Source organism: Bos indicus x Bos taurus, chromosome 4 (genome assembly GCF_003369695.1).
Source record: "Bos indicus x Bos taurus breed Angus x Brahman F1 hybrid chromosome 4, Bos_hybrid_MaternalHap_v2.0, whole genome shotgun sequence".
NCBI classification, from domain to species: domain Eukaryota; kingdom Metazoa; phylum Chordata; class Mammalia; order Artiodactyla; family Bovidae; genus Bos; species Bos indicus x Bos taurus.
The window spans coordinates 47746385-47770679 of NC_040079.1; the positions used below are offsets into that span (position 1 = coordinate 47746385).

Here is a 24295-nt window from a genome sequence, read left to right on the forward strand (position 1 = left end):
TAGATGTCTGTGTTTCACTTTTTAAGAAACAAAGCTATTTTCTGAAGTGTCTGTACTGTTCTACATACTCATCAGTGATAATATGAGGATTCCAGTTTCTCAGCATCCTTGCCAATATTTATTGTGTGTGGAGTTCCCTTTTGACTAGTAAAAGTTAGAATGCTTTATATATTGGTCATCTGCAAGTCATAGAATAATGCCACCTGTTTATATACAGTTCAGTGGTTTTCATGTGGTACCTCAAAAAGATGGGAAAATAAAAATGTAAAACTAATGAAATGCTTGATTGTAGAGGATTTATACAAATAAAATTTGCTGAAAGGTTTATTTTAATATTTATTTGAAGATTAGGATAACATCTTAAAAATAACTGAATTGTATGTTTTTAAAAGTTCTCTATTCTTAGGAATCCTGGTTAGTTTACCAAGGCATGCCATTCTCCCAGCTATAAATATGAGTCCAAGGTATTCTTCCTGATTTATACTGATTTGTCAGCTGTTAGGTGCATGCTCAGTTGCTTCAGTCGTTTCCGACTCTTTGTGACCCCCCCCCCCCCAAGCCAGGCTCTTCTGTCCATGAGATTTTTCTAGCAAGAATACTGGGGTGGGTTGCCATTTCCTCCTCCAGGAGATCTTCTCAATCCAGGGATTGAACCCATGTCTTGTGTGTCTCCTGCATTGTGGCAGATTCTTTACCATTAACCACTGGGGAAACCCTTAAAATGATTTATTCTGAAATATGGGTTGAACTCACTTCTTGCTTCATTTTTTACCCTAATCTCAGTTGAAGTACTAGCCAGAAGAGTAATTTGAAAAGTAGTCCATAGTCAAAAACATTGCTTTTCAGACTTTACACTACATGTGATTCTCCTGGGAATCTTGTTAAAAATGCAGTTTTTAGAAATTGAGGTGAAATTAGTATATGACAGTATATGTTTCAAGTGTGCATAAAATGCAGATTTTTATTCAGCATTTCAAATTTTGTGTTTCTTACAAGTTCCCGGGTGTTACTATAGCTACTGATCTTTTTAAGTACTACTCCCAAACTATCCTACTCCGAGAAGCAAGGATAAGGATGGTTGCTGCTGCTGCTAAGTCGTGTCCAACTCTGTGACCCCATAGATGGCAGCCCACTAGGCTCCTCTGTCCCTGGGATTCTCTAGGCAAGAATACTGGAGTGGGTTGCCATTTCCTCCTCCAATAAGGATGGTAGGAGAAGATAATTAACACTTAGCGATATATGCTAAGTAATTAGTGTGCTGATTATCTTTACCTTTATAATAACTCTGAGGTAGTTACAAGTTAATTTCCTTTGTACAGATTAATTAATTTAGACTCAGAGATTAAAGCCAAAGGTCATATAGCAAGTAAATGACAGAGTGAGTATTGCAGTCAAGGTTTATCTGAATCCAGGGTTCATGTTCTTGTCATTGATCATCCTTTTGACACATTAGAAATGGTATACTTAGAAAATGGTCAGTAAGGAAGGAAGGTACTTTATACTTGTGTTGTTTAAAATTACTTATAATTTTCAGAGTTAGAAAATAGCACTACCTCTTGCCCTTGTGAAGTGTATTTTTTAAGAAAGTACTAAATTTTATTGAATCAGTGATTCTTAACATTTAATCTGGAGTCTACAATGTGCAGTGTAACCGTAGTCTCACTGTTAAATTTCATGAGACTGATTTTAAGAGCAGTTTATAATAGTGGAAATTAGGTAAAAATATTTCAAAGTGGAGAGAGAATAGAATATTTCAAATGAATATTTTTTGTGTTGATTACATGCAGATTACTTCACAGGAAGCTGCCTCAACTGTGTTGTCTCTAAAATATTTGACCTACTGTTTCTGTAGAGTCAGCGAACCTCAGTGAACATGATGGTTGGTGACTTAAGTTTGCTATCACCTGAACTGAAAATGGGAAAACCTGCTTCTCCGAGTTCTGACTTATATGCTTATGGCTGCCTTTTATTGTGGGTATGTTACATTTTTATTGAAACAAATCAGTCATTTTGTTGTTGTTAAGTGCTTAGTTGCTCACTCAAGTCCAACTCTTTGCCATCCCATGGCCTGTAGCCCACCAGACTCTTCTGTCCATGGGGATTCTCCAGGCAAGAATACTGGAGTGTATTGCCATGACCTCCTCCAAGGGATCTTCCCAGCCCAGGAATAGAACCCAGGTCTCCCGAATTGCCAGCAGATTTTTTACTGTCTGATCCATGAGGGAAGCTCAAGATTGCTACCACTGAGCAACTAACACTTTCACTTTTCACAGGAAAACAGTGAGGGAAAAAGGCCATTTTTGCCTTTATAATAATGCATAATACAGGGATATATAGTGTGTGTAGATATACATATATTGATGTGTTATATTTCAGTTTAAGAAAGTGATGATGATCTGAAGTTGTTTTCTTCAATATATTAAAATGTCTCTGAACATGTAGAGACATTTGTAATAACCAAAAGTGGGAAAACCCAGATGGCCATAAACAGGTAAATGGATAAATAGTCTACTGTGTATTCATTGGAATACTTGTTATCATTTTTATTTAGTTGCCAAGTTGTGTCCGACTCTTTGTGACCCCATGTACTGTAGCCTGCCAGGCTCCTCTGTCCATGGGATTTCCTAGGCAAGAATACTGGAGTGGGTTTCCATTTCCTTCTCCCTGTGATCTTCCTGACCCAGGGATTGAACCCACGTCTCCTGCATTGGCAAGCAGATTGTTTACCCCTGAGCCACTAGGGAAGCCCTATTGGAATACTACAAAGTAATAAAAAGGAATGAAGTATTACAAGCATGCCTTGTACTGTTGCTCTTCACTTAATTGCACTTTGCAGATATTATGTTTTTTATATATTGAAGATTTGTAGCAACTCTGCATTATTAGATTATGGTTGGCATTTTTTAGCAATTAAGTATTGTTAAAGTATGTACATTGTTTTTTAGACATAATGCTATTGCATACTTAATATGTTATGGGAAGCCAGAAAAATTATCTCACTTTTTTATTGCAATTTTCACTTCATTGCAGTGATCTAGAACTGAATTCTCACAGTCTCCAAAGTATGCCTTTATACCCAGTAATATGGAGGAATCTCAAAATAATTCTTCTAAGTTAAAAAAGCTGAAGGAAAGAAAGAATGCATACTTACGGTTCTCTTTGTATAGAATTCTAAAAAGTGCAAACTTACCAACAGTGATAGGAAGAAGATTTGCAGTGGTCTGGGGTTTGAAGGTAGAGGGGAAGGGAGGGATAGATTACAAAAGGGCACAAGGAAATGTTTTTTGCATGATCACCATGTTCATCGATAATGGTGATGATTTTATAGAAGTATATATCATATATATTTTAAATGCACGTGGTTTATTGTACATGACTTACACCTCAATAAAGCTGTTATTAAAAGAGTGTTTATATCTACCCAAGTAGTAATCAGTGGGAATCCCATGCCCCAGTTAATCCTATGTAAGTTTTAGCCTTATGTTGTCATATGTATTTAAAGTTGTCTGGTTCCGTAGAACCATGATAGCTATAGAAATGATTATTGTACTGGCATGATTTTTGTCATTGGTTCAGTAATCTCTTTATTCTTTACATCATAAGGATAAAAGTAAATGTCTCAAATGTTCTTACGTTCCTGAGAGTTATCATAAAATATCACAAGTATGGTAATAGCACTCTTTATTCCATCAATTTCCTTTCTTCATTAGCTGGTAGTAAAGCGCTTTGGCCACCTCATGTGAAGAGTTGACTCATTGGAAAAGATTCTGATGCTGGGAGGGACTGGGGGCAGAAGGAGAAGGGGATGACAGAGGTTGGGATGGCTGGATGGGATCACCGACTCGATGGACATGAGTTTGAATGAACTCCTGGAGTTGGTGATGGACAGGGAGACCTGGCATGCTGCAGTTCATGGGGTTGCAAAGAGTCGGACACAACTGAGCAATTGAACTGAACTGAACTAAAAACGCTTTATGACTATGACACTATTGTGCTGAATTCCTGCTCTTCTGTAATGTTGACTGAGGTCTTTTAAAAATTTTATTTTTAAACTATCATGTAGTACAGTTGATTGGATTTTGGTGTTCAGTCCTGTGAATTTTAACATACTGTAGATTAGTATACTCATCACTACAATTAGGATACACAACAGTTCCATAACTCATAGGGAAAAAAAAAAAAAAAAAAGAAATCCTACATGCTGCCCCTAGTCTCTCTCCCTAACCCTTAACCCTTGGCAGCTGCTGATCTTTTCTCTATCACTGCAGTTTTGTCTTGTTAAAAACGTCATATAAATGTTACCTTACAGCATGTAACCTTTTGAGACTAACTTCTTCACTCAGCATAATGACTTTGAGATTCATTCAAGCCTTGTAGTGTATTGAGAATTGATTCCATGTTTGTGGCTGAGTACTACTCTGTTATGTGACTGTACCAGCTTTGTTGATCTGTTCACCTTTTGCAGGACATTTGGATTGTTTCCAGTTTTGGGCTATTCCAAATAAAACTTCGATGAACATTTATGTATAGGTTTTTGTGTAATCCTGTTTTTACTTCTCTAGAATAAACTCTCAAGAGGAGACTGTTGGGTAGATTGTAACTGTATGTATAACTTTATAAGGTGCTGCCAGACTTTTTCAGAATGGATATACCATTTTGTGTTATCAGAACCAACACTGTATGAGAGTTTCAGATGCTCTGCATCATTGTTAAAGTTTTAATGTTTTAGCAATTCAGGTATCTTTGCCTTTCTATACGCATCTTAGTAACAGCTTATCTATACATGCATCATGAGAAACGCTGAAAGAGTACATCATGAGAAACGCTGGGCTGGAAGAAACACAAACTGGAATCAAGATTGCCTGGAGAAATACCAATAACCTCAGATATGCAGATGACACCACCCTTATGGCACAAAGTGAAGAGGAACTCAAAAGCCTCTTGATGAAAGTGAAAGTGGAGAGTGAAAAAGTTGGCTTAAAGCTCAGCATTCAGAAAACGAAGATCATGGCATCCGGTCCCACCACTTCATGGGGAATAGATGGGGAAACAGTGGAAAAAGTGTCAGACTTTATTTTTCTGGGCTCCAAAATCACTGCAGATGGTGACTGCAGCCATGAAATTAAAAGACGCTTATTCCTTGGAAGGAAAGTTATGACCAACCTAGATAGCATGTTCAAAAGCAGAGACATTACTTTGCCAACCAAGGTCCGTGTAGTCAAGGCTATGGTTTTTCCTGTGGTCGTGTATGGATGTGAGAGTTGGACTGTGCAGAAGGCTGAGCGCCGAAGAATTGATGCTTTTGAACTGTGGTGTTGGAGAAGACTCTTGAGAGTCCCTTGGACTGCAAGGAGATCCAACCAGTCCATTCTGAAGGAGATCAGCCCTGGGATTTCTTTGGAAGGAATGATGCTAAAGCTGAACCTCCAGTACTTTGGCCACCTCATCGAAGAGTTGACTCATTGGAAAAGACTCTGATGCTGGGAGGGATTGGGGGCAGGAGGAGAAGGGGATGACAGAGGATGAGATGGCTGGATGGCATCACTGACTTGATGGATGTGAGTCTGGGTGAACTCTGGGAGTTGGTGATGGACAGGGAGGCCTGGCGTGCTGGGATTCGTGGGGTTGCAAAGAGTCGGACATGACTGAGCGACTGATCTGATCTGATCTATACATGCAGAAAACCTCTGTGACTTTGCTTGGAACTGCATTAAATCTGTAGATCAATTTAGGGAGAATTAGCATTTTGAATAATAGACATCTTTATTAAGTCCTTTAATTCACAAATTCATTTATTTAGGCCTTTTTAAATTTATTCTATCAGTATTTTGTTATTTTTGAACTTAGAGATCCTATATATGTGTTGTTAGATTCTATACTTCAGTATTTAATTTTTTGGAGGTATTGTGATACCATAAAAAAACTAAAAAACTGTTTTCTAATTGTTCAAGTTCTTTTTAAAAACAGCTATTTTATTGATAGGAAAGTTAGTTACTGCCAAAGTTTACAGATACTTTGATCTTCTTCCTCAAAGAACTAGGTAAGTTATAATAGAAACCACAGTGTAAAATATATAAAAGGGCAAAAAAGTCAGGACCCAAGGGCTGTGTTTCAAAGTTAAACTGGAATCATTAGCAAAGGATCTCATTTCCAGAATAATGAATAGATTACTGTTACATTATGACTTTTAAAAGTTTTGGAATTAGCAAAAGTAAAAGTTAACAGCTTATTTAGTATTAAAACACTGGAATACTGACTAAATATTTTGGGATGTATCTTAAAAGATATTTTGCTTTAGGATCGTTTTTGTTGTGAGACCCATATTAAATGACAGAGACATTCTGAAAACTGCCTTTAACTACAGAAAATTTTAGTATTTGAGTGTTGGCAACCCTCCCACCTCTAGCAGTAAGTCTTCTTTTAACTGGTACATTCTTAAAATTGCTTGTATTAAGGGTTCTTTTGTATATTTCCAGGTTATAATGAAATTCTTAAAGGCATTTCTAGAAGGCAGTTTTAAAAATTAGAGCAGTTCTGATGTTATACTGAAAAAAAAATTTTTGTAGGTGCTACTGTGAGGAAGCAGAATAATTTTAAAATGAAGAGTGAATGTTTTTTTCTTTTATTCAAGTATCACTTTTTCAATTTGGCCTTCTTTAAAATGCAACTCTTTTTCCCCAGCTTTAGTCTTCTCTTAACATACTATTGATGTCTTTTGTCTTTTTTATCGTCTGCCTCTATCCATAGAATGTAATCTCCTTTTAGGCAGCTTGTCTGTCTTGTTTGCTACTGTATCCTGTGCCTGGAAGTGTTCCTGGTTGTAGTGCTGTCACTGCAATAGTAACTGAACAAAAGCATTCCTTTGTGGGTAGCAAATTGGACATTTAAATTTTAGCACAAAGAGTTGGACACGACTGAGCGACTGAACTGAACTGATGTGCTGAAGTATTAGGTTTTTCTTTTCTTTTTCTTTTAAATAAAATGTTTCTTGTTTCCTGAGTGAAACAAGATCAGTAGATGAACTCTCCACCATGGTCACTTACACCTTTCTTTGCAACCTTATTTGAAGATTTTCTTTTTTATTCCAACTCCAAAGATATTCCTAGATGATGTTAGTGGCCATATTGATCACCCGTGGAACAACTTTGTTGTTGTTCAGGCTCTCAGTCATGTCTGATTCTTTGTGACCCCATGACTGCAGCACGCTAGGCTTCCCTATCATTTTTTGGACGTTCTTAACAATTTGAGACCCATGTCTTCATGAAATTTCAGTTACTTTACAAAACCAGGATTTTGTGATTTCCTATAATTTTTCTTTTACAAAAGTAGTAGAATCCAATCCAGTACGTTTTTATCTGGACAAGACTTTCTATCTTCTCATTTTACTATAACTACTCTCACATCTACTGTGTGTTTGTTAGCTATCTTCCCTTTCTGCCAAATAAATCAGCAAACTCCTAGCTTCTCTTCCTTTCTTCTTCAGCTTTGGGCTTCATCATAGAACATCTAGACCACCCTGTAGTCCCTTTGACTCCTATTCTTCTGCTTAGCCTCGTTACACAATCTTCACTTTTAGATGTTTTGTAATCTGCTTTATATGCTTTTAGAAAAATCTTTTCCCTTTAAGGTTTTATTTCTTGAGAATAACTTTATAAAAGATACATGTATTTGATTTTTCTTCAAAGTATGACTAAACATTATATTTATTCATTTAAGGACATTACTGGGCTTCCCTTGTGGCTCAACTGGTATGCAAATCCAAGAATCCACCTGCAATGCGGGAGACCTGGGTTCTATCCCTGAGTTGGGAAGATCCCCTGGAGAAGGGAAAGGCTACCCACTCCAGTATTCTGGCCTGGATAGTCCACGGGGTGGCAAAGAGTCGGACACGACTGAGCGACTTTAAGGACGTTATTATGTCTATTTATAACATGGTGATAACATCCTCCTTTGTTGGGAGCACATAATAAGTAACTAAAGTACTTATTAAGTACTTTTTGAACTTTATCTCATTGCGTTCTCCTAAACAATTGTGTGAAGGGAGCACATCATTATCCAAAGTGTAGACATTAGGCATGTGAGAGTCAGAGAAGGATACCACTTCTTAAGTGATGCCTTGTTGCAGAATTTCTGTGTCTTGAGGCTCCATGCAGGACCACCTGCTGCATTCACATCACATATTCAGCCTTGGAGGTACAGCCTTCACTGAAGCCAATTGATGAACAGTTGCAAAAGGGGCTCAGGCTTCAGAGATAAGCTGCTAAGTGCCATTGCAGTGACTACTGTGAAGACCCTTACATTTTACAGTGCCCTATTAAGACATCTCCAACCTTGAGTTCTTTGATGAGATGTCCTCCTTCTAGAAAGTCTTGAATGGATGTAACACTTACATTTAGAGTTCAGGTATACCTTTGGCACATTATGCTTCATTTTGATATTTAATCCCAAAATGAGAGACAAGGGAAAAGTAATATTCCATGTCTTGTTTTTCCTTTTAGACTCAGGTAATGTGATCAATGATGAGTGCCTCTCAAAAAATACTCCAATTAAGAGAAAATCTCAGAGAAGGAAAATGGATGGCAGCCCCTTAAAATCTGAAAGTGATTCTAACATCATAATTAAGTAGACTGAGTGGAATAGATCTCATTATTATGGAGTTGGGTGTAGGAGGATTAAGGGTTCCTAGCTGAATGGAACTACTGACATCTCTTAATGCCCTCTGTGCAGGAATTTCATGTTTCTGAACTTGCTCTGAGATCCAGCCAAGAATCTCAGACTTATCATTGATTTCTTATTGGATCTAAATGCAGACAACGTGGAATTCACTTCTCAAAGTGTGAATTGAGGGATCATTTATAATGTCTACCCATGTTTTTACTCTTTTCTTTGTTCTTTCTTGTTCCTGATGTTACAGTGTTTCTTCTTTTATCATTTCCTTTCTGTTTTAAGAACTTGTTTTTGCCATTCTTTTAAGGTAAGTCCCCTGATCAAAAAGTCTTTAGTTTTCCTTCATCGGAGAGCATCTTAACTGCACCTTCATTTCTGAAGAATATTTTTTGCTGGTACAGAATTCCGAGTTTATAGTTCTTTTTTTTCATTGCTTAAAAAATGCTATTCAGCTTTTTTTGGACCTTCTTGGTCTCGTGAAAAATCCATTGTTATTTGAATCATTATTCCTCTGTAGGTAATTTTTCTCTCCATCTGGTTTTAAGACTTTTTTCTGTCAGTATTTTTCTGAAGTTTGATTATGATGTGTCTTAGCATGGATTTCTTTGGGTTTAACTTTGGGGTTTGTTCAGGTGCACTTTGTTTGTTTTTCAGCAAATATGTAAAATTTGGTTCAGGTATTACTCCTGTAGTTTGTTAGTCTTACACTCTCCTTTTTTTCTGAGATTGATGATACACATTTTGAATCTTTTGTTATTGTCCCACAGGTCCTGAGTCTCTGCTCATTTTCTTTCTCTTGTTCAAATTGGGTATTTCGTGGTATTTCTGTCTTCAATCTCATTGGTGCTTTCCATTGTCATATTTATTCTATATTGAGCCAGTCCAGTGAGTTTTTTCTTTCTGTTGTTCTCTTGTTGTTTTTCAGTTCTAAAATTTCTATTTGATTTTCTCTATTGCTTCTGTCTTCTTTGCTGAGGCTTTCTTTTTTTTTCTTTCATGCAGGTTTCTAATTGGTCTCTGAGCATTGTTATGATGGTTATTTTAAAATCTTTGTCAGATAATCCCTATATCTGTGTCATCTTGATGTCTGTTGATTATCTTTTTCTCATTTAAGATCTTGTTGGTTTTTAGTTTGACGTGATTTTTAACTGTAGCCTGAACATTTCTGGTATTATGTTCTGAGACTGTGCATCCTATTTAGTCTTTTTTTTTTCTTTGCAGACAGTTACCTTGTATAGGTGTAGTGTACAGTTTCAGATGAAATTAGATCTGCAGCTCACCTCTGAGCTCAGCTGACACCACCTCAGCAAAAGTGAAATGCTGATTTGCACTCTGCTTTACCTCTTCTTTTCCCTGGTGGGTAGGAGAGGAAATCATCTCTCTATTGACTCCTGTTGATACTGGGGAGAGGGGAAGCAAAGTGTTAAACTATTACTGCCTTGTTGCTGCCTTGTGAGGGTATAAGTTTCATTTCCACTGGCGTGGTCCTGCTGACCCTTGGGGAGTAGAGAGGGAAAATAGAGTGCTGGCTAAGAGTGCCTACACTACTTTTTCTGCTTTGTTGCTGCTGAGGGCAGAGTAGAAGATACCTCTCTGCTGGGTCCCATTGGCAGTACCAGTTTGGGTAGATTGAAGCTAGTGCCATCATATACAACTTTGTTCTGCCTCTTTGTTGATGGTTAGGGTGGAGGTCCAACTCCCCACTCAGCTTTCCTGACACAGTTTTTCCCTTAGTATTTGGCTGGAATAGAGACTATGACTATATTCTTTGCAGCCAAAGATGGAGAAGCTCTATACAGTCAGCTAAAATAAGACTGGGAGCAGATTGTGGCTCAGATCATGAACTCCTTATTGCCAAATTCAGACTTAAATTGAAGAAAGTGGGGAAAACCACTAGACCATTCAGATATGACCTAAATCAAATCCCTTATGATTATACAGTGGAAATGAGTAATAGATTTAAGGGACTAGATCTGATACACAAAGTGACTGATGAACTATGGACGGAGGTTTGCGATATTCTACAGGAGACAGGGATCAAGACCATCCCCAAGAAAAAGAAAAGCAAAAAAGCAAAATGGCTGTCTGAGGAGGCCTTACAAATAGCAGTGAAAAGAAGAGAAGTGAAAAGCAAAGGAAAGATATACCCATTTGAATGCAGAGTTCCAAAGAAGAGCAAGGAGAGATAAGAAAGCCTTCCTCAGCGATCAGTGCAAAGAAATAGAGGGAAAAAATAGAAAATGAGAGATACCAAGGGAACATTTCATGCAAAGATGGGCTTAATAAAGACAGAAAGGGTATGGACCTAACAGAAGCAGAAGATAATTAAGAAGAGGTGGCAAGAATACACAGAAGAACTATACAAAAAAGATCTTCATGACCCAGATAATCACGATGGTGTGATCACTCACCTAGAGCCAGACATCCTGGAATGTGAAGGCCAGTGGGCCTTAGGAAGCATCACTACGAACAAAGCCAGTAGAGGTGATGGAATTCCAGTTGAGCTCTTTCAAATCCTGAAAGATGATGCTGTGAAAGTGCTGCACTCAATATGCCAGCAAATTTTGAAAACTCAGCAGTGGCCACAGGACTGGAAAAGGTCAGTTTTCATTCCATTCCCAAAGAAAGGCAATTCCAAAGAATGCCCAAACTACCACACAGTTGCACTCATCTCACATGCTAGTAAAGTAATGCTCAAAATTCTCCAAGACAGGCTTCAGCAATATGTGAACTGTGAATTTCCAGATGTTCAAGCTGGTTTTAGAAAAGGCAGAGGAACCAGAGATCAAATTGCCAACGTCTGCTGGGTCATTGAAAAAGCAAGAGAGTTCCAGAGGAACATCTATTTCTGCTTTATTGACTATGCCAAAGCCTTTTACTGTGTGGATCACAATAAACTGGAAAATTCTGACAGAGATGGGAATACCAGACCACCTGATGTGCTTCTTAAGAAACTATGCAGGTCAGGAAGCAACAGTTAGAACTCGACATGGAACAACAGACTGGTTCCAAATAGGAAAAGAAATACGTCAAGGCTGTAGATCGTCACCCTGCTTATTTAACTTATATGCAGAGTACATCATGAGAAACGCTGGACTGGAAGAAGCACAAGCTGGAATCAAGATTGCTGGGAGAAATATCAATAACCTCAGATATGCAGAGGACACCACCCTTAGGGCAGAAAGCGAAGAAGAACTAAATAGCCTCTTGATGAAAGTGAAAGTGAAAGAGAAGAGTGAAAAGGTTGGCTTAAAGCTCATCATTCAGAAAACTAAGATCATGGCATCTGGTCCCATCAGTTCAGTTCAGTTCAGTTGCTCAGTCCTGTCCGACTCTTTTCGAGCCCATGAATCGCAACACCTCAGGCCTCCCTGTCCGTCACCAACTCCGTCCATCTAGTCAGTGATGCCATCCAGCCATCTCATCCTCTGTCGTCCCCTTCTCCTCCTGCCCCCAATCCCTCCCAGCATCAGAGTCTTTTCCAATGAGTCAACTCTTCGCATGAGGTGGCCAAAGTACTGGAGGTTCAGCTTTAGCATCATTCCTTCCAAAGAAATCCCAGGGCTGATTTCCTCAGAATGGACTGGTTGGATCTCCTTGCAGTCCAAGGGACTCTCAAGAGTCTTCTCCAACACCACAGTTCAAAAGCATCAGTTCTTTGGTGCTCAGCCTTCTTCACAGTCCAACTCTCGCATCCATACATGACCACAGGAAAAACCATAGGCTTGACTAGATGGACCTTTGTTGGCAAAGTAATGTCTCTGCTTTTGAACATGCTATCTAGGCTGGTCATAACTTTCCTTCCAAGGAGTAAGCATCTTTTAATTTCATGGCTGCAGTCACCATCTGCAGTGATTTTGGAGTCCAAAAACATAAAGTCTGACACTGTTTCCACTGTTTTCCCCATCTATTTCCCATGAAGTAATGGGACCAGATGCCATGATCTTCGTTTTCTGAATGTTGAGCTTTAAGCCAACTTTTTCACTCTCCACTTTCACTTTCATCAAGAGGCTTTTGAGTTCCTCTTCACTTTCTGCCGTAAGGGTGGTGTCATCTGCATATCTGAGGTTATTGATATTTCTCCTGGTAATCTTGATTCCAGCTTGTGCTTCTTCCAGCCCAGCGTTTCTCATGATGTACTCTGCAGAGAAGTTAAATAAGCAGGGTGACAGTATTACAGCCTTGATGTACTCCTTTTCCTATTTGGAACCAGTCTGTTGTTCCATGTCCAGTTCTAACTGTTGCTTCCTGACCTGCATACAAATTTCTCAAGAGGCAGATCAGGTGGTCTGGTATTCCCATCTCTTTCAGAATTTCCCACAGTTTATTGTGATCCACACAGTCAAAGGCTTTGGCATAGTCAATGAAGCAGAAATAGATGTTTTTCTGGAACTCTATTGCTTTTTTGATGATCCAGCGGATGTTGGCATTTGATCTCTGGTTCCTCTGCCTTTTCTAAAACCAGCTTGAACATCAGGAAGTTCACGGTTCAGATATTGCTGAAACCTGGCTTGGAGAATTTTGAGCATTACTTTACTAGCGTGTGAGATGAGTGCAATTGTGCAGTAGTTTGAGCATTCTTTGGCATTGCCTTTCTTTGGGATTGGAATGAAAACTGACCTTTTCCAGTCCTGTGGCCACTGCTGAGTTTTCCAAATTTGCTGGTTCCGTCACTTCGTGGTAAATAGATGGAGAAACAGTGGCTTACTTTATTTTGGGGGGCTCCAAAATCACTGCAGATGGTGATTGCAGCCATGAAATTAAAAGACAAAATTAAAAGCTTCCTCCTTGGAAGGAAAGTTATTACCAACCTAGACAGCATATTAAAAAGCAGAGACATTACTTTGTCAACAAAGATCCGTCTAGTCAAGGCTGTGGTTTTTCCAGTAGTCATGCATGGATGTGAGAGTTGGACTGTAAAGTAAGCTGAGCACCGAGGAATTGATGCTTTTGAACTGTGGTGTTGGAGAAGACTCTTGAGAGTCCCTTGGACTGCAAGGAGATTCAACCAGTCCATCCTAAAGGAGATCAGTCCTGAGTGTTCATTGGAAGGACTGATGTTGAAACTGAAACTCCAATACTTTGGCCACCTGATGCGAAGAGCTGAGTCATTTGAAAAGACCCTGATGCGGGAAAGATTGAGGGCAGGAGAAGAAGGGGATGACAGAGGATGAGATGGCTGGATGGCATCACCGACTCAATGGAGATGAGTTTGGGTAAACTCTGGGAGTTGATGATGGACAGGGAGGCCTGACATGCTGGGGTTCATGGGGTCACAAAGAGTCAGACATGACTGAGCTACTGAACTGAACCAAAAACATTTTCTGTTCTACAAGACCCTATTCCCAGTCCTTTGACTAGATGTAGTAGGCTTTTCTTGGGACTTTTTTGTTCTGTGGCTCTTGCCATTTCTGGGTTGCAGACTTCTCTAGCATCCAGTGTGAGATATAGCAGAGTCAAAAATAAAACCCTCGGATTTCACCATTGTATCATTTCTTAAGTCCCAAGGTTCCTTGTCACTTCACCTTCTTCTTTCCATTTTACCTTCTCATTTCCACCTTTCTGGGTCATCTTAGGTTTGTTGATTGTTTTTATTCGGATTTAAAAGTGGATACTAGTGTGAAATGGGAGCCCTTGAATACCACGGGAAGTGAATGTTTTTGAAGAATGTTGACATCCCATCAGTCTCAGTTCTGTTAGGTCTCAGAGCTTTTTTTTAGTCGTTTAACCTGCCCACAGCCCGTTCATTCTCATATTTCCTTCAATGATTACTTAAACCTTTAACTGCTATCCTCAGGCCCCTGCCTAAATTTCATCCCCATTCATTTAAGTAGACCTTGGCCTTAAAAAAAGAAAAACAGAAACTGAGATCATGGTAATGTGCTTTCCATCGAATTTCAGTGCTTCTGTTTACAAACTGGTTGTGTCTTTACCCAGTTTTCTGTCTTCTACTCCTGTCTCAGAGAATAAAAGTGCTCCTCCTCCATTGCAAGCCTTCCGGATGTGCCCTCGACCTTCACTGTATCTTTAGTCTATTTTTCTTACTTTTCACCTTTCCTTCAGCCTAAAATTATGGGTAAGTCTGATCTAGCTGCAAAAATATCTACAGTAATTATTTTCTATGATACACCACCTACTAAATTCTTTTTTTTGCCTTATATTTGGGCATTTCTTTTAATCCTCTTTAGTACTGCCTATCTATTAAACATTAGCATTTCTAAGGACTTAGCTCACAACCTGCTGAAGTTTTCACTTACAGACCTCCCTTGGCTGGTGTCTTTTATTTTCATAACTTCTTGTGTCACCTGTTTGTTGTGATTCTCACATTTAAGAGTAAATCTTGAATGATTTGCATTGTTGCACAACAGAAACCGACACAGAATTGTAAAACAGTGTTCCTCCAATTAAAAATACATCAATTAATTTTTTAAAAAGTAATCTAGTCCTTTTGCCAGAGCTTCCTTCTGGCTAACTTTACCTTCATTTACAAAATACCTTGTCTTGTTCCAGAAAGGCTATAAGGCAGTTCATGGGGGTATTGAAAACAGAACAGGACATTATATATTGAAGATGAGAAGAAAGAAAAAAAGGATGTGGATATAAAGTGGAGCCATGAATGGGAGTGCTTCAAAATGCACACCACAAAAACCTATTTAAAGCTGATAATATACAATGTGTATGTTGCCATTCCTTTCTTCTGTGCTCATAGTAGACCCTGCAACATAATAATCATGTTCGCTGAGCTCTTATATGACCTCAAACAGCACCCATTAAGAAGTAGCACTGACTGAACAGAGTTGGTATTTATAAACAAGCCCATTTCCCATCCCTGATGAATGAGTCACTAGGATAGCTCTTATCTTTCTTCCAACCATTATGAGAAACCTAATCTGTTGTACAAATAATCATCCCTCAGGTAAAAGCAAGTCAGGCAGTAGGACAAGCATAGTTATTGTCTTAACTATTGTGGAAAGTTGTACATATTTAAAGCAAAGGAAGAAATAAGGAAACCCCTTATCTTCAGCCAGATTCAACTATTGTCAATATTTAATTATAGTTGTTCTTGGTAATAAGACCAGGGATCCTCATAGAGATAGTATATACATTGCTGACTATATGTTCTAGTTCAGTTCAGTTCAATCCAGTTGCTCAGTTGTGTCTGACTCCTTGCGACCCCATGAATCGCAGCATGCCAGGCCTCCCTGTCCATCACCAACTCCCAGAGTTCACCCAAACTCAATGTGCATCGAGTCAGTGATGCCATCCAGCCATCTCATTCTCTGTCGTCCCCTTCTCCTCCTGCCCCCAATCCCTCCCATCATCAAGGTCTTTTCCAATGAGTCAACTCTTCGCATGAGGTGGCCAAAGTATTGGAGTTTCAGCTTCATCATCAGTCCTTCCAATGAACATCCAGGACTGGTCTCCTTTAGGATGGACTGGTTGGACCTCCTTGCAGTCCAAGAGACTCAAAAGAGTCTTCTCTAGCACCACAGTTCAGAAGCATCAGTTCTTCAGCGCTCAGCTTTCTTCACCGTCCAACTCACATCCATACATGACCACTGGAAAAACCATAGCCTTGACTAGACGGACCTTTGTTGGCAAAGTAATATCTCTTCTTTTTAATATGCTATCTAGGTTGGTCATAACTTTCCTTCCAAGGAGTAAGCGTCTTTTAATTTCCTGACTGCAGTCATTATCTGCAATGATTTTGGAGCCCCAAAAAATAGTCTGACGCTGTTTCCACTGTTTCCCCATCTATTTCCCATGACGTGATGGGACCAGATGCCATGATCTTCGTTTTCTGAATGCTGAGCTTTAAGCCAACTTTTTCACTCTCCTCTTTAAGTTTCATCAAGAGGCTTTTTAGTTCCTCTTCAAACTCTTGCTTTTTCAATGATCCAGTGGATGTTGACAATTTGATCTCTGGTTCCTCTCCATTTTCTAAAACCAGCTTGAACATCTGGAAGTTCACGGTTCACATATTGCTGAAGCCTGGCTTGGAGAATTTTGAGCCTTACTTTACTAATATGTTCTAAGTTACCTGAAATTTAAAAAAAGTAGATAACACTCATGGAGTGTGTGCCATGCATCAGTTATTTTTAAGTATTTAACCACTTTAATTCTTACATTATCCTTATAAGTGAGGAACCTGAGGTAAAGAGAAATGAGATGATTTGTCCCAAATCCCCATGGCTGGTAATAAGTGGTTTTGTGTTATTTGGATAAATATTCAGAAGTAAAATAGCTGAGTCATATAAAAGTTCTGTTCCTAATTGAGGATTCTCTCTACTGTTTTACACAGCAGCTGCACTAATTTACGGTCTCATCAATAGTCTACAAAGGTTCCAAGGTTCCTTTTTTCCCACATCCTCTGCAACACTTGTTCTTCCTTGTCTTTTTGATAATAGCTTTTTTCACAGTTGTGTGTCTACCCCTATTCTACTGGTATGAGTGTTTTAACAGTTTGACCAAAGTGCTGAAGCCTTCTATTTAAGTTGCTTTACCCACCCCACTTTTAAATATCATTCTGTTGAACATCAAAATAGTGTTATAACTTCTGTTTCAGTCATCATATATGATTTAGGAAACTCATGATAGGAAGGAAAGTCTTTGGTATTTATTCATGTGTCTGTTCTTTACATTGTCATCTCCTCTTTTCTAATGCTCCAATACTCCTTTTTTAGAAAAATTATTTCCTTTCTGTTTGAAGTATTTCCTTTAGCCATTCTTTAACAGTGACAAATTCCTTTAGTTTTCCATCATCTGAAAACTGCTTGATTTCACCTTCTTTCCTGAGAGTTTCACTGAATACAGAATTTGTGGTTGAAAGTTCTTTCTTTTTATCGGTTGAGAATGTGCCACTTATTGTTTCCATGGTTTTGCATGAGAAATTTTCCTTTATTCAAATTTCTGTTACCGTGTAGGTAATGTTTCTTACGCTTATTTTCACTTAAAATTTTTCTTTGCTTTCAGTTTTCATAAATGTTATTAATTTTTGTTAATTTCATTAGTCTTCATTAATTTCATTAATTTACTTTGTTTTTAGAAATGTAGTTTTCTTTGAGTTTACCCTATTTGAGTCATCTTTTTTAAAAAACTGTGTATTAAAGAGAATTCCTAATTTTTATTGTGATACTGTGATTGTGTCAAAATGAGAATTTATCTCTTTTTAGTGAAAGAAAGTCAGAAGATGCCTTGTCATTATGTTGTAGTCCAGTTCTGGGACTTTTCATCAGTTTGCCTTCCTCTTTTGACCTGTGGAGCTCTCCTTTGATTATATGTTATGTTATCTCCAACCTTTATAGTTGTACTTAGTGATGAGGAACAGGAAGAGATTAGAAGTGGCTTTGCTCATTTTTTAATTATTATATATGGAATTTATTTGGATCTGAATTTAAATGATATAAAAGTACAAGTATGAGATGATTAAAAATTTGAAAACTTGATATTTTATATTAATTTTTAATGTATTGTGATTCTGTCAAAATAAGACTTTATCTTTTAGAAATATCTCTTCATGGCAGATAGGTAGGGAAGAGTGGAAACAGTGACAGATTTTATTTTCTTGGGTGCCAAAATCACTGTGGATGGTGACTGCAGCCATGAAATTAAAAGATGCTTGTTCCTTGGAAGAAAAAACGATGAAAAATATAGACAGCAAGTAAAAAAGCAGAGACATCACTTTGCCAATAAAGGACTGTATAATCAAAGCTATGGTTTTTCCAGTAGTCATGTATGGATGTGAGAGTTTGACCATAAAGAAGGCTGAGCACCACAGAATTGATGCTTTCCAATTGTGGTGCTGGAGAAGACTCTAGAGAATCCCTTGGACTGAAAGGAAATCAAACCAGTCAATCCTAAAGGAAATCAATCCTTAATATAATTGGAAGAATTGATGCTAAAGCGCCAATACTTTGGCCACCTGATGCAAAGTGCTGGTTCATTGGAAATGACCTTGGTGCTGCAAAAGACTGAGGACAGGAGGAGAAGCAGGCAGCAGAGGATGAGATGATTGAATAGCATCACTGACTCAACGCACAGGAGTTTGAACAAACTCTGGGAGATAGTGGAGGACAGGAAAACCTGGTGTGCTACAGGTCCTGGGTTCGCAAAGAGTCAGACACAACTTAGTGACAGAACAACAAGTGTGATTTTGTGATTATGTCAAAATAAGACTTGATCTTTTAGAAGTATCTACTAAAATATTTAGAGATAAAATTATGAGATGTGTAGAATTTGCCTCAAAAATAATATGCGTGGATTTGTACATAGGGCAAAAGTGGTCATTGGTTGATGGTTGTCAGGGCTGGGTGATGGATACATGGGATTTAGAGTTATCTTTGTACATGTAAGAAATTCTTCATATTTAATAATTCATAAAATTTTAACAAGAATTTCTTGAACACAGGTATTAGGGAAGAAGGAAACTTGCATGATAAATTGTGTTTAACGTACGAGTATTGGTGAAACCAACACCTTATAAGCCACTACATTTTAATATATTTGCTTGTAAAATGAAGTATTAAATGTGCTTAGAGTGTGTGCATTGGTATGTTAGGGACCCCAGGGACTGTTTTGTAGTTATTATTATGAAAGTTTTTTTTGTTTTGCAAGGACTAATATGCTTTCTTTGAGTTCTTCTCTTCTCTCTAGAACCTGAACAGTTTCAGAGTTGCCTTTGCTGTAGGATCGGTATTTTAGTATGTATGGAATTTATTCATTCTCATTTCTTTAACAGCTTTCAGTTCAGAATCAGGAATTTGAAACTAATGAGGATGGAATCCCAAAGATGGATCAGTTTCATTTGGTATGTGACCTTTTTGTCATTTACTTGTTGGAAACCTGTGATATAGGTGTGAGCAGTAGTATCAACTTACTTAACTGAAGAAGTCCTCTAATTTTTGTAAGAATACAAATAACATTCCCAGTAAATAAGTACTGAAAAAATTCAAGTGCCCTACTTACACCATTGCCAGAAACTTATTGCTAGAGATTACTACTGGAATTTTTCAAATAAATTATATAGTCTGTGTAATAATTAAGGAAAAGCAGTAGTTTCTATATCTTCAAAGATAATATTTTATTAAAATTAGTGTTCTACTAGTTTTTATAAGTACCTAGCTGTATCTTTCAGAGAAGGCAGTGGCACCCCACTCCAGTACTCTTGCCTGGAAAATCTCATGGACGGACGCACCTAGTAGGCTGCAGTCCATGGGGTCGCTAAGAGTCGGACACGACTGAGCGACTTCACTTTCACTTTTCATTTTCATGCATTGGAGAGGGAAATGGCAACCCACTCCAGTGTTCTTGACTGGAGAATCCCAGGGCCCGAGGAGCCTGGTGGGCTGCCGTCTGTGGGGTCGCACAGAGTCAGACATGACTGAAGCGACTTAGCAGCAGCAGCAGCAGCAGCTGTATCTTTTCTTTGTCATACGTCTACGTTATTCATATTGCTTTGAGATATACATATGTATACAACCAACATATTTTGAGTATCTGTTCTATATCAGGAATTGAACTAGGGTCTGCTTTTTAGGATTGAAACATTGAAGAAATTAATCATTTAGAAATATGAACAAGTAAACAACCAATATCTGTATATATAGAGTATTAAGAAAATAGTTTGGTGGAAGCTAATATTTAATTTGTCAGGAAAAGATGGAGGGAAGAAGCTGTTCATGAATGCCACCACATAGTTATTTGAAGTGAATCTTCAAGGTTGAATTAGGATTTTATGAAAGTTAGAATGAGGTACTAGACATTTCAGGTAAAGACAGTATCTGAACTAAGACACGAAAATATTAAAGTCTTTTGTAATGGAATCATCCCCAGTGTGACTAGATGTTAAGGGGTTAAATATGGCAGTAAACAAGTCTATAAAGTATAATGACCTTCCCTGGTGGTTCAGTGGTTACAAATCCTCCTACCATTGCAGGGGACATGGGTTTGCTCCCTGGTCTGGGAAGATTTCACATATTGCAGGGCAGCTAAGGCTGTGGGTTGCAACTGCTGAAGCCCGCATGCCCTAGAGCCCTTGTTCTGCAACGAGAAGCCAGCACAGTGAGAAGCCCACACATCACAACTAGAAAACAGCCCCTCTTAGCACAAATAGAGAAAGGTCTCACGCAGCAATGAAGATCCAGTGCAGCCAAAAAATAATAATAATTTTTTTTTAAGTATAATGATCAGGCTGTAAAAGTTCTCTTGCCAGTTTTTTTTAAAGAAATTATTTATTTTATGTTTTACAACTGCTTTTATGGCTTTAAGAGCAATTTTAAGATTTATAGAAAAAGTGAATAGAAGGTAGAGATTTCCCATGTATCTCCTTCTCTCTTACACACAGTTTATCCATTATCAACATTCCCTCCCAGAGTTATTTGTTGCAGTTGATACCTCCATTGACACATCGTTGTTGCCTTAAGTCCATCATTTATATTAGGGCTTACTCTTAGTGTGGTACATTCTTAAAGTTTGAACACATGTATAATGCCATGTATCTACCATTAATATACAGAGTATTTTCACTGCCCTAAAAATCCTCTATAGTCTACCTGTTAATCTCTACTTTCTCCAAACCCCTGAAGCCTGATATTTTTCTTGTCTCCATAGTTTTGACTTTTCCAGAATGTCATGTAGTTGGAATCATACAGTATGTAGCCTCTTAAAATTGGCTTTTTTCCACATAATCGTATGCACGTAAGATTCCTTCACATCTTTTTATGGTTTGATAGTTCATTTATTCTTAGCCTTTATCCATTATCTGTATCTACCACAGTCTATTTATACGTTCACCTACCGAAGGACAACTTGGTTGTTTCCAGGTTTTGACAAATTATGAATGAAACTGCAGTAAACATCCATGTGCAGGTTTTTGTGTGGACATAAGTTTTTATTTCCTTGGAGTGCAATTGTTGGATTATATGGTAATAGTATTTTTAAATAGTATAGTTTTTAATAGTAGTTTTAAATAATATAGAACTGTCTTCTAAGTACCATTTTTGAGTTTTGGTTGCCATCAGCAATAAATGAGAGTTGCTCCACAGCCTGACTGCTATTCAGTCAGTATTTTGGGTTGTGGCCATTCTTACAGATGTATACTAGTATCTCATTGGGCTTTCCGGGTGACTTAGTGGTAAAGGATTTGTCTCCCAATGCAGGAGACACAGGTTCTGTCCCTGGCTTAGGAAGATCCCAAGGAAATGACAACCCACTCCAGTCTCCTTACCTGGAAAATCCCATGACAGAGGAGTCTAGCAGGCCACAGTCCACGAGGTCACAAATGAATCAGACACACACAGTGACTAAACAATAAAAACAATACATACTAAAGATAACTATTGAAAGGTTGTTGCTGAACCAGGAAAGACGCTGGGATTCTTCGCCTCCAGAGGAGAATAATTCAATCTGGGACCAGAGACGAGTCTTGATTGCTCAGAGCTTTTATGTAATAAAGTTTTACTGAAGTATAAAAGATAGAGAAAGCTTCTGACATAGACATCAGAAGGGGGCAGAAAGAGTACCCCCTTGCTTGTGTTAGCAAGGGAGTTACATACTTTTTATGTAACAAACACAGGCAGACGCTGCCTGCAATGCAGGAAACCTGGGTTCAATTCCTGGGTTGGGAAGATCCCCTGGAGAAGGAAATGGCAACCCACTCCAGTATTCTTGCTTGGAGAATCCTGTGGACAGAGGAGCCTGGTGGGCTGCAGTCCATGGGGTCGCAAAGAGTTGGACACGACTGAGCGACTTCACTTTACATGCTTTTTAATTAGTTATTACAGTAAATCAAAAGAATATCTGGAGGTTGTAAAGATCTTACTAGACCCACTCCCATAATTTACATTTTAAGGTAATAGGATTAGCCAGAAGGTTTTCAGGAAGGAGAAACTGTCCTCAAGCAGGATACATTGTTGTTATATAATCCTTAGTACAGAGTTTAAACTGAGTTGTTTGTTGTGTGATCATCAGTTATAGATACATCAGGCTTAAAGATTAAAAACGTTTTATGTGACTAAGACTAAGGAATGTAGAGGGAAAAGGGTTTGTTCTTTCCTTCTCCTTGAGAATTCCAGACCCCTATCTCCTCAAGAATCCCAGACCCTTCTCTCCTTGGGGACCCCTGGACTTCTTATCAACCTGCCAATGAATTGACTCTCTCAGTATCTTAAACATTTTAAATATGTTTAAAAACATACTCTGTAGAATGCAGTATGGGCATTGACATTCATTCAGTTACCAGATGGAAACTGAATACCTGCTCTATCACTGTGCTCATTGTTGGGGATGAAATGAGAAAGTAGAATTTCTGGTCTTATACTCCTTAGAGGACACTAGGAGTAAATAGGTAATTTTTATTCCATATGAAATGTGCTCTCATTAGAGTCATCCATAGGGAACAAAAAACAAAAAGCATACTTTGGGTGGTGGAATTAATGGAAGAACAACATTATAGTGTTATTAACATGTGATAACACAAAATAACATTCTTTGAAATCCTGATACATAATGAATTCTGACCTCCATAATGATCATTATAATGTTAGTGGTGGTGCATGTGTTTCAAGAGATCATTTCATAAGTGAAACCAAAAGCAGTTGACCAAGTAAAGGAGGCTACTATTTCAGACAGAGGCACTTCAATGTAAAATTTTCAGTGTCAAATTCTGACTAGTCCCCTAAAAAAAGGGAAAATGGAAAGTAAAAAAATCTTAGGTGTTTTTTTGGGAATTTCACTTGTTTTTGATAAATATTTCAGTTGTGATTCTTTTCTTTTCCCTTCTGCATTACCCCCCTGTCATTTGATTCCATTGTTTTAATACTAGATTAATCCCTTTCCAATAAAAACTAGTTGATTTTGGTAAAAAGCTTTTAAAAAAATGGGAAAAATTGACTTTAGCTCTGTATCATTAATTGAAATCATTTTTGAATTAGGTACTCCTCTTTACAAGTTTGTCCTTTTATTCATTTTGATTTTATTTTTGCTTTGTAACATCTCTTTTTTCTTGCAGGATGATAATGTCAAATCCCTCCTCTGTAGCTTGATCTGTTGTAGAAGTTCAATGACTGCCGAGCAGGTTTTGAATGCTGACTGTTTCTTGCTACCAAAGGGAAAATCAATGCCAAACTCAGAGAAAGATACTGAATACATCCCCAAAAAAGAGGAAGAAGAATTAAAGGTGAAGAACTTGGATAAAGATAAGGAAAAGACAAGAAATGGTGAAGCCAGCTTTGATTGATAGATTAGTATTCTTTTGTTATTGCAGATGTTCCTTTTAAAACCTTTGTTTAGTTTGGTTAAATAAAAAAAAATCTGAAAGTGTTCTGGAGCTAGTTGGGTTGTATCTTTGGTATTCTAGTTGTGAAAAATAAAAGATGTTTGGCTATGCAAAAAAAAAAATGTATACTTTGAAATTTCATTTAACTGGAGTTGTTAAGAAAGGATTTTATGTCTGTAGTTACTTTTTGAAATTGCATAATCAGCCTATATTACTTGTAATAGAAAAGATTATTAGATTGTTGGACAGGTTCTATACAGAATTACAGTATGTAGGCCAGCTCACGATGAAGGGTGCTAACTTTTGTTTAACAGATGGTAGTTGGCATCTGCTTTATTCCCAGTTCTGGGAATA

The 24295-nt window shown here is 38.0% G+C and overlaps 1 protein-coding gene across 2 annotated transcripts in view; it reads left to right on the plus strand.

Annotated features, from left to right (window-relative positions):
* STK31 (serine/threonine kinase 31) overlaps nucleotides 1-24050 on the plus strand; it is an 85482-nt gene extending 61432 nt beyond the window's left edge. For both annotated transcript variants that reach the window (XM_027539336.1, XM_027539337.1), the window contains exons 22-24: nucleotides 1853-1975; nucleotides 19406-19474; nucleotides 23675-24050. In XM_027539336.1, coding sequence (XP_027395137.1) covers nucleotides 1853-1975; nucleotides 19406-19474; nucleotides 23675-23902 — 420 coding nt within the window. In that variant the 3' untranslated portion in view covers nucleotides 23903-24050. The remainder of the gene's footprint in view (nucleotides 1-1852; nucleotides 1976-19405; nucleotides 19475-23674) is intronic.
* The last annotated feature ends 245 nt before the right edge of the window (nucleotides 24051-24295 follow it).